An 11,664-nucleotide genomic window follows, 5' to 3' on the forward strand; every position below is an offset into this window, starting at 1 on the left:
CGGTTGTTGTCTTTGCACCTGAGCTTGAGGTATCTGGCATCTATAAACAATTGTGGAGGTCAAGCGGTAATCACAATGATGATGAAAGGTACGAAGGTGATGGATCTAGACTCCGGAGTACTTACACCGGGATCTCGGACCGATAAAGTTGGTGTTGGATACTTGAACGATGAGAAATCGATCTGTCAGTGTAACTGGCAGGCTTCAATGTCAATGTACCATCTCTAAGGTTTTACGAACGTTTAACGTTGCAACGTTGAACCGCTGAGGTCCCGGGTGAAAAAAGGCAGCAGATCATTTTGAGTGAGGCTATCCCCGGCCCTTCAGAGGGACTGACATGTATAGTTCAAGTTTCAAGGAGTCAATGCAAAACAGATAGCAGTGTCCACAATGCAACAACAACAGCGAATACCGATCCCTCTAAATATGTACGCTGAAAAAAAATTAGAGGAAGGATGCAGGTAAGATAGATGGCACATACAGTAAATGGACAGGTGACATGTCGGCTAAAGTACAAGATCGAGCAAGCAACGCAGTCAGACAAGAGTTCAGGGAGCTTGAATTATTAGACGAAATCACAATGCTCCGATACGACTCACAATCACTCTAAGTTTAGCGCTAAACCCTAGAGTAATAGGCAAGTAATGAGACTCACACGTACTGACCAAACGTACTGATCAAATTAGGTCATATCGGAAAGTAAGAGGTGCACATGTAGATTACAGCAATCAAGAATGGTTGTGGAATAGTCGGAAAAAATCCTAAACAGCTGTTAGAACATGCGAGAAAAAGAACAAATAAGAACGATCAACGTACAAAGACGCAGTACGTGGCATTGAAGAAACCCCTGCGATACCTTTTCCAGACCTTCCGCGAGTTTGGGGGCATCCCGCCACAGTTTCAATGATCTCTTCCACTCTGACTGATTTTTGCATTTGAAGTCTCCATCAAGATAATTTGCCAGCCTATGTTGATACCAAGATTCCGCATCAGGACTCCAAAAGCCCACATCGAGCCCACAGCCTCGCCAACCCGCATCCTTGGGAAACCAAGACACATGTTCTGTGAGCTTTCCTCGACGGTCACCCTTAGGGTAGCGATCGTCCTCTGTTTCCACCTTGTACACACCGCAAATGACATCAATCTGGTCATCCATCAACATTTCATCCCATAGTGCCTCGCCCTCCGTCGTCCGAAGGCAAGCCCCGGTTTCCATCACTCTCGGGGATGGACCAGATGTCACATACTCTTCCGATACTTCCTCCATTGCTAGTCGCCAGATGAGACCTCCATGTTTAAGAGCAGCCCGAGCAACGTCGCTGTTTCTGAATAGCTGTCGCCGTCTTTCAACATAACTCGCAAAGTCCTCCATGGTCAGTTGAAAGCCCTTCCGACGGTAAGGAACGGGTTCGGATGTCCTGAGTGACGTTCTGGGCAGCTGGTCATGCACACGCACTCGCTTGCATGTCGATAACCTTATTCCCCAGCGGCACAGGCATTTAGTAAGGTCATCCAGAGTATATGCACTTGTTTGACGCAGACTGAATACCACAGCAGACGCCCGTCCAATAACCAACTCATAGGCCCCTTCTGCACCGTCAGTGATGCTATACATGTGATCTTCCCTGCCCAACAACTTGAGCTGGGTCACTTTGAATGACTTGTTGAGTCTATTGGCGAGGAAGTTCGAATTAGAGGAGTTCAGGTCTGTCCATGCTGCGGGAAGGCGCAGGAAGGTACCCTGTACTAGTAGTCCATCCATGAGCGCAACCAGGGCCCTGTCTGGGATCGGCTTGTCACCATTGCGCTCCGCGTGTCGACACGACAAAGTCATCTTGTATTTGTTTACCTTCTGGGCCTCGACAGGATCAGAATCTTCAGCCGAAGGTGGGCGAATGCCGTGGTACGTGACCACAACTTCCTCGAGAGTGCCGGTATTGAGCTTCACTGGCTGTAAACTCTCTCGAGCACAGTCGAGGAGCGGCCGGCCGACTCGTGTCTCCCGATCTGGCTGCTCCCGCACCACGTCGTGGTCACCGTGAGAGTGTATTTTTCCATCCTCGTGCTTACTCTCGTATCGAGCGCTAACATCAAGCTCAAAGTTTTCCCGCCTCTCCTTGTTGAAGAAATGAGAAAGGACACGAGGATAGAAGCGTAATCATACCTCGACGCGAGCTGGCATACCTTCCTCGTGGTTGCCGCTCATTTCAAGTTCTTCTGAATCTGAATCCATGTAGGTCTCTCCCCTGTTGAAGAATGCACCGAACTCATGCTAAGGAACGAATCAAACAGTGCCTAACAGAACCAGACATAATATCATACATGAAAGTCGTTCAATACCTCCCGCAAGGTGTTCCCTTTCCTGAGTAGCTGCTCGAGTCGAAGCCGCTGAGCGGCATGCAATAGTGCATTAATCCAGTTCGTCGCCTCTTCTTCAGAGATAGTGTCATGATGCCTATTGACCATGATGGCGTCCTGATAGAGAATTTTCAGTGCAAAAATTGCTAGTATGATTTTTCTCACGACTCACATAGATGCGGTTCCCATCAACCGACGTTGCGCAGCTGCTGCCAACCCCAGAACCTTGAGAGGCGATCTCCTTGAGACAGTCGGTGTCGACATTCATCTTTTCTTCATCACAATTAGTCATCAGGCCCAGGAATAGCGTTCAAGACCGCTGAAGAAACGAGGGAGTGGTGTGCTCCCAATATATAGTCCAAGCACCGCTTCTCTCAGAGCGAATAATGTTCCAAGAAGTTCTGTACTTCTCTTCTCTAATGACGGCAACGCAACATTCCGGCACATTGTCCCGTGCTCAGATACCAGGTTTTTCCGAATCAGAGCTTTGATCGCCCGTGACGCGTGACGCCTCCGTAGCTCTACGTAATCATACTGATCGTATTGAGTTGCCCAAAGTTAGCTTGAACGTCTTGTCCATGTCAATGTACCATCCCTATGGTTTTGCGAACATCGCTGGGGGCCCGGGTCGAATTCGACAGGCAGCAGATCATTTTGCGAAAAAATTGTTTCAGTCCCCGGCCCTTCACAGAGAAATGCCGACATGTATGGTTCACGTTTCAAGGAGTCAACGCAAAGCAAATAGCAGTGTCCACAATACAACAACAGCAGCAAATACAGATCCCTCTAAATATGTACGCTAAAGGAAAATTAGAGGACAGGAAAGGATGCAGGTAGGATAGAAGACACGTACAATAGATTACAACAATAAAGAATGGCTGAATCTGAGCGCTCTGAGCATCGAAATCAGAAAAGATATGCAGGAATAATAGAGAGTGCTCACCATTTTCTTCTCCTCGCGTATTGCCAATACGACAAAACCCCCAAAGCAAAGATAACCCCCAAAGCACTACAGAAAACGATCCCACCGACCAGCGCGGCCAATGCTGCTTTGCCTGCTTCCAAGTCTCTGTTATCCTCTTCCGGGATGCAAACGGCGCCCAGAGGGCAAGTGGCAACGCCGACAAAGACTAGTATAAACCCGCACAGCACGAATTTTCCCCAACGAGTCCACCACGTCTGAGGCTCGTCGTCATCGAAGAAATCCTCTCTGGGGGATTGCTTCTCTGGAGCGAGCAGTATCCAAATCGCGAGCGCCAGTGGTAGTGCTAGTATAGTGCCCCCAGTCGCTCCTGCCTCTGCGAAAGACCTGACTGGGACGTGCCCACCGAGAATAGCCCCTCCCAGAGCTGCATATATAGTAGAAAACAGCGGTGGGAGGGGCAGAAAGAATAGAAGAAGAATGCATGTCTGGAAAATGGTCGTTGGCGGCAGCCAGGATGGCGGTAGTACTCCCTGGGTTACCTGCGCAGCCTTTTCATGCACTCGGAGAGTTGAATTACGGGGAAGTGAAGGAGCGTGGGCGTCGGCATGGACGTTATTAGAAGAAGATATTGTATTAGTATTGTTGGGTAGGTCTGTCGGTACCGGTGGGATAGAAGATGAAGGTGGTGGGTAGAAAAAACCGACTGTTGAGCGCGGCGTCGGTACGCCTCTTTCCCAAGGCGACGACTCGTCGTCGTCGTTGACGTCGCGCGACCACGGCAGCGAAAAGCCAGGCATCAACGAAAAAGACGGTGGTGGGTGGGAATGAACATGCACTGCCGGCCCAAAGTGCTGCCTGTCGGTGACATCTCTTCTTTTGTTTCTTCCATCATGTCAATTTATGTACCCCACAAACGCGCTCCAGGGTAGCTGCCGCTAACACCGACAATGACGAGACCATTGCGGAACCGGAAATGAGCAACTCGGCACCGTGAACGGTCGGTGGAGAGCAGGACAGGCGACTCGGTACGTGCTCGTCGTCGCTCCTTGTATATACGATGATGACAGGATAACTGAAGAGTTCGGTTATGAAATGTAGGCCCCGCTATACGTAAGAGAGTCGTCGTCCGACTTCTCTTACTACGACCGAATTGCCAATGGGCATCGCGATGGAAACCTCTTTCACTACAAGATATCCAACAATTTCCCTGTGATCTAGACCAGTACGCGCAGTATATCTACATTTCCCGTTGACGGTCATGGAGCAGAAGCCAGGGCTCGTCACTTCTCTTTGGGGAGCAGGTCGTCGGTCGCTGTCAGCATCCCTATCAGCACTCATCGTTGCCAGTTTAACCCTGATGTGTAGGGCCAGACTCAACCATGAGAGTGCTATTCGTGGTGGGAAGACGATGTCTAGCCGAAGTACTGGCTTCGGGGTGCGTTGATGTGCATATATGCGTCTTTTTTCCTTCTCAATTATCTTACTAGGCTCATAGGAACTACTGGAAGCTTTACCAGTGACAGTCACACAACGCTGGGACAAACGGACTGTTCGTGAGTGTGTCCATTAATTAATGTTTCCTTGCTGACTTTCGAGCATCTCAAGAAAATCGATCGTGTAAAGTAACTATCTATGGGATCGACGAAAATACCGTATTACCGGGCTCCAATACGAAGATTCTTCTGACTTCGGGATTTTTCAACTATATCCTCCACTTTGCGCAGCGAAAGAGCGTCATCGTACTCCGAACCACCCGTTCCACTCACTTCCTGACCTATCGATGGCGTAAAACACAAGGATCCCTCTAATCTTGGACTCATGATCTGCCTTGGACTCTGCGGCAGTGGATGATGGCTTGCCGTAGTGCCTGCCCGAGAAGGCTTGACCGGACTGCGGCTGCGGCTGTTCTGTCCACGAGATGGAAGTGCCGTATACTTGTCCGTCTCTGGCTGACTTCCCCAGAAAAAACCTCCGAGGCCGCCAGACGGAGTCTTCGCCACAGCTGCTGGTGTGGGCAACGGCGACTCTTCTATGATCCTGAATCCTCCTGTACTTTTCCCCGTTACGCTCCTCCCCAGCCTACCACCGTCAACAGTCATATCCGAATCGGTCCGGACATGATTCCTGCGTCTCGACACGACGCGTTGAGTACCTCCCCCGGCTGCACGCGATGATGGTCTCCGGGCGTTTGCCATGAACTCTTCATCACTCTCGTACGCGTCCAGGAATGACATACCGTCGTCGTCATGCTTCTCTTCTTCATACTCCTCATCTTCTCCAACCTGAGAATAGACCGACACTGAAGCCATCGTGGTGGTCGTGTTCTTACGCGAGACCCGAGTGGAGGAAGTATCAGCCCGTGATGGACGCAAAGGTCTGGTCCGTCGCGGATTGGTTGGAAGAACGAGGAACGTATTTTCTTGCGTCTGCGTCTCCATCGCCGGCCAAGAAAATCCTTCGTCGGCCTTCACCCTTCCCGCCTCCGAGTCGTATGCAGGGCCTACCTCGAGTTCAGTCTTTCCTCGTCGACCTTTCCGTGTGAGGCATCCCCAGCCAATCCACGCGCACAGGCTTCCCAGTATCGCACCGACGACTACCAGAACGGGTATGAGGTACATGCTGATCTTGGCTCCATTTGGCTCCTTCTTGGGATAGGTTACCAGACTGGGAAGAGCGGATTGCGAGGAGGAAGGGGGCGAGATCGTTATCATGGACACCGATGATGTGGGAGTGTTGGATGTCGACGAGGATGAATTACTGTTGCGCATGGTGCTGTCGGTATCATCCGAACTTGAAGGTAGCAGGGAAGTAGAGACGATACTACTCGAATCTGTTGTTTCTGGTGGCATGCCGCTGACTTCTATGGGTATCGTAGACGGAATGGCGCTTGGCGTGGTTGTTGTAGTAGAGGCAACACCTCCGGGAGGGTATGGCCACCAGTAGTCGTAACTACTCGACGTGGTTGGAATTGTATTGGCTCCAGGTGGAATGAGCTGGCGATGTTTGATTTCGTCGGCAAGGGCGGGCAGACAAAGCGCGAGGATGAGAATCGCCTTCATGGTGGTCAAAGGCGGGCTGGATAAGTAGTCTTCGATCGCATTGTCGGGATTTGGTTCTTTTTCTTGCAGTTGCTAAATTTGGCCGACGCGACTACTTATATCTCCTAATAAAACATGTTCCCGACATTCCTCAAAGGCGATACCAGATATTGTTCAAGCTTCCGTGAAGATCCTCAGCTTTGTTGTATGATGTGGAATATCTTTGGCTAAATTTATTGTTTGGTTCGTAGTAGCTTTGCGACGGATATCTGACAGAATACATGAAACGGCGTGGCAAGGGAGAATATCCAACATTAATGTGCGTCTGAGGGAGCATAAAGTAGTTCAACACTTGACGCCGTTCTGGCTGATAAAATGCGGCTAAGGTGGTCGGCACTACTTGACTTCATATCAAGCCCGCTATGGCTTCTGACAGGCATACAAAATACAGAAAGACATGGAAAACCCTCTACGGGCAAAACAAAGTAGTCATGGACTCCCGCCAGCAGAGCGTCCTCCTTCATAAGTGCCATCAAGACTCCAATATGCTCATGTTCAGAAGCGCGTCAATCGGCGTTTCCTATGCGTGCGCGAGCGACGACCATATGAAGCCTTCGTCAAACAGTCGTCCTTCGTCGCTGTACATCCGTCCCAGTCTGGGTTAGGCTGACCAGCAGCAATGCAAGAGTTGTAATCTGAGAAACCATATCTCAGAACCAGCAATAGTATGTAGAATCAGGTAACATACTGTTCCAGCAGATATTAGCGTCTGTAATAACGGAAGAAGCGGCCGTGCTTGTGCTTGTTCCTGTGGTAGTCAACCCGACTGAAGAGGATCCAGCGGCGGAAGAGGTCGGTGACCCGACCAAAGTAAAAGCAGCAGACGAAGAATCGACGGAGGTTTGGGTAGCAGGTAACGACTCAACAGAAGTCGCTCCGGCGGAACCTGAGTACGAGGCTGTCGCGCTGAAAGTCTCAGTGTCCGTTGACACAGAGGAAGTCGTAGAATTCGAGGGCGCCGTATAGGCGATGATCTTCTCCGCTGCTTTCTCCGCGACGATCATGACAACAGTCTGTAGAAACAATTAGACGATGCCGACATGTTCTACTCAAGACTGGTCACCTGAATATTGCCAACAGGAAGATCTGGATGGATCGAAGCATCCGCGATGAACTGCAAGCACACCTGAGTTCTGTTGGTAAAACCAATGAAAGGGTGCTCACCAGGTTATCTGTACCCCAGACCCTAGTATCCGTATCCACCACGGAACTACCGTCGTTGCTCTCGCCCATCTTGCAGCTCGCAGCCCAATGCGCACCAGTAGTATAATCCTCGATTAAGCTCTCGGCGGTGATATTGTCCCCCGTAAGAGAAGTAATGCTTAGTTCACTGGAGTTATCCATGTAGCCAATGAATGTTTCCATAAAACTAGTGATAGTCGCCTTATCATCGTCTGTTGTGAGCCAGGGTGACTTGATCAGCGTTGTACTGCCGTCGGATGTGATTCCAAGCGTGCCGTTGGATGTGAGCCCATGCGTCAGATAGATCTTCCAGGTAATTGTGTTGTTGGATCTATATTATCGACCATGAGTACCCGCCGAAGACGCAGAACAAAATACATACTTCGGTGCGACGGTTCCCTGAATGTATCGGGTGCTTCTGTTGGTTTCGATGTTTGTCCAGAACGTTAGGCGTTGACCTAAAGCATAAGAACTTTGAGCAAAGCGCAACATTCGATACCATTAAGGCACTTACCAGATCGTGCGAGTATACCTGAACCAGCATTGTACAATTCAGTGTCGGTAGAATTGGCACTGGCCGAGTTGATGCTTGAGTAGTCATATGCAGTAAACCCAGTGGCCGAGTCAACTGTAACGGCAAAGATGACATGATCCATGATCCCTTCTCCGACTGGAAGGTCTATCCATTCAGACTCTTCAGGGAGAGTTATGCTCGTCGAACCAGACTGGACTATCGCAATCTGATCAGAAGGCCCGATACCAGAGTTGAAAAGAATCCGTGGCGTTGACATCTACCCAGCAATCAGGGAGGAATCACTGAAGCAAAAGAAGGAGGACATACCGCTCCTGCCGTTAGAACGACTTTACCTCCATCATTGATATTGATAATCTCTCTTGCACCGTCTGTTTCAATTTCAACACCAGTAATAGTAGATCCGTTACGAACGACACGCGTCACTGTTGTCGAGAGCATGAGCTCGAAATTGTCCATCGCTTGCGCAAGAGGTAGATAGGTCATAACAGGGCCGGCGCGCTGCGCACCCTGGATATTCCAAGGTGGTCGCGAGTACACGCTGGTCTTATCGCTTGGGCTTGCGATGGCATCGACCTCTGTCCATGAATTATTCGCAAGAAAAGCGGATGCTATGTCCCAGACAGCGGTATCATAGTACTGTCCATCTGCACTGGGAAGGGTCGTGCCAGGATTGCGCGCATAGAGGTTGTCAGCGGATGCAGAAACATTATCCCAATTCCATCCTGTATAATGCTATCATCAATGAAAGAAATTACGGATACCAACGTCAAACTTGCCGGCGGGGAAATTCTCAAAATCGACCGCTGTTGGAGGTACCCACATCAAAGCGTTGACCATGCCACTGCCACCGAGTATGCATCCAGCCTGGGAGGCGGTGTCAGTACAGTAAAAGCTTGTGTCATCAAGAGACGGAAGTTCATAACCATTCGCTGGTAGGTCAAACACTGTGATGGTGTCGTTCCACGATTCGACACGCTCCCCGCCACAGGAGTATAAGGAGGCTACCCCACGTTCGATTAACAGAACGTTGTCTCCAGCTTCAGCCATGCGCTCGGCAACTAAACATATAGGTCAGTGAAGACAAGCATGTTTTTGGAAATAATTCATACCAATGATACCAGCAGGTCCACTACCAACGATGATAGCATCTGATGTATTGTAAGCAAAGTAAATGAAACCATAGACTCTCGTACCATATGTTATGTTTCCGGTAGTGGTTGCGGTAGGAGCAGTGGTAGTGCTTGTTGAAGTAGCAGTGCCAGAGGCTGAAGCTGTCGAAGAAGGTTCGCTTGAAGACTCAGCGAGCGCAGCCCAGGTGTCATATTCTGAGGTCTGGGCACCACTGATAGAAAAACCAAACTCTCCGTAACCAGCACTGTGGAAAACCAAAGCAGTACTGGAGTCGGTGATATCGCTGAGGCTAGATGTCGAGTATCCCCATCCAAGGACTGCGCTCGTATCCGTGCTAGAGAAGGAGAGCGAATCGCCAGTAATGCATCCTCCACAAAGAAAAGTCAAGGATACGTGGGTATCGTTGACGTATGTGCCATCAGGAATAGTCGACAAAGTAACGTTGCCGTCATATACACTTGGGGAAGCGTAGGAACTATGGAAATGTCAGCTATCTCGACACCGCGCAGAAGTCCAAAGCACGAACGAAGTTTCACGGAAGGACGTCATCACTTCATCTCCATTGGCCCAATAGACGAGAAGCAGTGTCGATGTCATCGCGCCACCCCATCCGGCTCCGTCAGTCGATGGGTAGATCTAATGGAACAGAGATTTGTTTCAGGGTTTATGCAGGAACAATGCGTCGGACAAACCATTTGCCCAATGAAATCGGTGCCTATAGTTTCAGGAAGGGCGAGACCAAACACGAATCCGGTGGAAGAATCCTGCAGAGCCTGAAAAGACATCCCAGTGATTGGGTCGGTGTAGGAAGAGGCAGACTGGCCAGCAGTTTCTCTAACACCAGAAAGTATAGCAAGTAAAGTCACAACAACATGCGACAGACGTCGAAGTGACATGGCCAACGAAGGTAAGGGAAAAGGAGAGTGTAGCGGCAATTCGCAAGGAATGAGTAGGCGAACGAAGAGACGAATGTCTTTCATGCGTCAGACCTTGCGCTTTATACAGCGTGGTCTTACGCGCCCCGAGTAGAGCAATGGGAATTGGTTACCGCGCAAAACGCGGAAAATTTTGACGGGGTCAATCATGTGTGGAGGAAGCGACCATAGGAGAGAGGCGTTTCAAGAAAGTTAATCATTAGTGCTTGCGAGTCGAATTTTTGACTCTAACGACACACCTGACTGAGAGGTAAGTTTCATATTAGAACGAACTGAGAAGACAGTTACACACAAGCTGTTGCGAAGCAGACATGCGCGGTGCCTGAAAGAGTTGCTCAGGCAACTTTGCTTTGCAGATACGTTGGCCGGCGGTCACGTTGATGATATAGCTCTAATGCTATTGGCGCGCACCAATCGGCTCCCGTATAATGAAATCTTCTCTCCGTAGCTATGTAAACGCGTTGGCAACAATCACGGCCCTCTTGCGCTCCAGATGCCGGACTATTGAAAGTCCGAGAGTAATCATAATGATTTCAAGTTGTTTGAACAAGATTGCTGGAACTCCCACCAGTGGTAAAAGGCCTCAAGAGGCCAGACAAGAAGTCACTTGTTACCGCCGGTCTCCTTGAGTAGATGCTCCGGATTTCTTGGCGGTGCTGGTCTGTGTTAAGATTGAAGAGCGGAGGTTTTCATGGGTATACAGTGTCACACATTTTTATCGGCTATAACAGCTGCAAGTTAGAGCTGGAAGTCGACATGAGTTTGGAGCGATTGCGATGAGAATAACATACTACAGTGTCCTCCCCTTATTTGCGTTCCCTCAACGTCAAGGTTCAGCGTTTAACCTTCGTCGGATTTTCCATGCCCAGGCCGGCGGCCGGCCTCATTCGGTAAGAATTAAAGATGTAGTCATCTGGACGCTGAAGCTGAAGCTCCACCAATGTAGCTGCATGCGCGTAGAACCTAACGTCGCAAAATCATGCTCGCGGTGCTTGTCGCTGGCTATACGCCTTGCCTATTTTAACGTTCCTAATTGAGTGCTGTTGAGAAAAACGCGAAAGGCCTTAGCGTAAGAATAGGAGAGCAAGCCTATAGTTTCACAGTTACTGGCAGTAATAGAGCGCAAAATAGTCTTGTTTGGTGCCCATGTAAATTTGGCCGTTGAGCTCGTCGTCGTACTGGTGCAAATGGTGGTCGTGCCCAGGTAATGTGCCGTGGGAATAATATCGGTCCGGTTTTCCGAGTGCGGCGCACTGCTCAGTGCCATGCTCAGAATAAAGATAATGAAAAGCTCGTATCCATTACCGAGATGTATATGACTGGCGCTAACTAGCTATTTTCCCGGGGAGCTATGCGATTCAGAGCAAAATTGAACTACCCCTAATGTAGATTGATAGTACTTTGGAGTGAAACAATGAAGCGAACGTACTCAAGAATTCAAGCCGCTGATTTCATGGGAAAGGTGTTCTTATTCTATAGATGTCCCTGAGAAGGAAAATT

At 49.5% G+C, this 11,664-nt stretch overlaps 5 protein-coding genes across 5 annotated transcripts; 1 reads left to right on the plus strand and 4 right to left on the minus strand.

Moving 5' to 3' along the window:
• Positions 1–646: 646 nt before the first annotated feature.
• Positions 647–2,769, minus strand: EV420DRAFT_630407 (uncharacterized protein). Its single transcript, XM_060482853.1, has 5 exons — positions 2,531–2,769; positions 2,323–2,475; positions 2,165–2,272; positions 817–2,116; positions 647–761 (listed from the first exon to the last, which is right to left on the minus strand). Coding segments are annotated over exons 1-5 (1,683 nt in total). The 5' UTR covers positions 2,651–2,769; the 3' UTR covers positions 647–759.
• A 1-nt stretch (position 2,770) lies between these two features.
• Positions 2,771–4,377, minus strand: EV420DRAFT_630248 (uncharacterized protein). The gene is made up of 3 exons (XM_060482851.1): positions 3,302–4,377; positions 3,212–3,251; positions 2,771–3,157 (listed from the first exon to the last, which is right to left on the minus strand). Coding segments are annotated over exons 1-2 (780 nt in total). The 5' UTR covers positions 4,081–4,377; the 3' UTR covers positions 2,771–3,157; positions 3,212–3,250.
• Positions 4,378–4,541: 164 nt separating this feature from the next.
• On the plus strand, positions 4,542–4,909 carry EV420DRAFT_1645439 (uncharacterized protein; the record flags this gene model as incomplete). Its single annotated transcript, XM_060477782.1, has 4 exons — positions 4,542–4,597; positions 4,649–4,718; positions 4,779–4,832; positions 4,889–4,909. 4 exons carry the CDS (start codon positions 4,542–4,544, stop codon positions 4,907–4,909), a joined length of 201 nt encoding a protein of 66 aa, XP_060328243.1.
• A 29-nt stretch (positions 4,910–4,938) lies between these two features.
• EV420DRAFT_1645440 (uncharacterized protein) lies at positions 4,939–6,342 on the minus strand (the record flags this gene model as incomplete). The annotated part of the gene is made up of 1 exon (XM_060477783.1): positions 4,939–6,342. One exon carries the CDS (start codon positions 6,340–6,342, stop codon positions 4,939–4,941), a length of 1,404 nt encoding a protein of 467 aa, XP_060328244.1.
• A 174-nt stretch (positions 6,343–6,516) lies between these two features.
• Positions 6,517–10,529, minus strand: EV420DRAFT_630390 (GMC oxidoreductase). Its single transcript, XM_060482852.1, has 13 exons — positions 10,457–10,529; positions 9,922–10,403; positions 9,756–9,865; positions 9,292–9,704; positions 9,208–9,246; positions 8,875–9,156; positions 8,405–8,820; positions 8,078–8,354; positions 7,946–8,021; positions 7,546–7,894; positions 7,445–7,495; positions 7,070–7,394; positions 6,517–7,016 (listed from the first exon to the last, which is right to left on the minus strand). Exons 2-13 carry the CDS (start codon positions 10,207–10,209, stop codon positions 6,877–6,879), a joined length of 2,766 nt encoding a protein of 921 aa, XP_060328245.1. The 5' UTR covers positions 10,210–10,403; positions 10,457–10,529; the 3' UTR covers positions 6,517–6,876.
• Between the last annotated feature and the right edge of the window lie 1,135 nt (positions 10,530–11,664).

The sequence above is a fragment of the Desarmillaria tabescens genome (assembly GCF_030435595.1).
Source record: "Desarmillaria tabescens strain CCBAS 213 chromosome Unknown EV420scaffold_29, whole genome shotgun sequence".
Taxonomy (NCBI): domain Eukaryota; kingdom Fungi; phylum Basidiomycota; class Agaricomycetes; order Agaricales; family Physalacriaceae; genus Desarmillaria; species Desarmillaria tabescens.

Excerpts from the sequence above, each read along its gene's own strand:
- EV420DRAFT_630390 (XM_060482852.1), bottom strand. The coding sequence starts at position 10,209 with ATGAAAGACATTCGTCTCTTCGTTCGCCTACTCATTCCTTGCGAATTG. Across the intron at positions 9,705-9,755 it reads ACGTCCTTCCGTGAAACTTC|TTCCTACGCTTCCCCAAGTG; the intron begins GTTCGTGCTTTG and ends ACATTTCCATAG. Across the intron at positions 8,821-8,874 it reads TTTTGAGAATTTCCCCGCCG|GATGGAATTGGGATAATGTT; the intron begins GCAAGTTTGACG and ends AGCATTATACAG.
- EV420DRAFT_630248 (XM_060482851.1), bottom strand. The coding sequence starts at position 4,080 with ATGCCTGGCTTTTCGCTGCCGTGGTCGCGCGACGTCAACGACGACGAC.
- EV420DRAFT_630407 (XM_060482853.1), bottom strand. The coding sequence starts at position 2,650 with ATGACTAATTGTGATGAAGAAAAGATGAATGTCGACACCGACTGTCTC. Across the intron at positions 2,476-2,530 it reads TTGATGGGAACCGCATCTAT|GACGCCATCATGGTCAATAG; the intron begins GTGAGTCGTGAG and ends ATTCTCTATCAG. Across the intron at positions 2,273-2,322 it reads AGGTATTGAACGACTTTCAT|CATGAGTTCGGTGCATTCTT; the intron begins GTATGATATTAT and ends TTCGTTCCTTAG.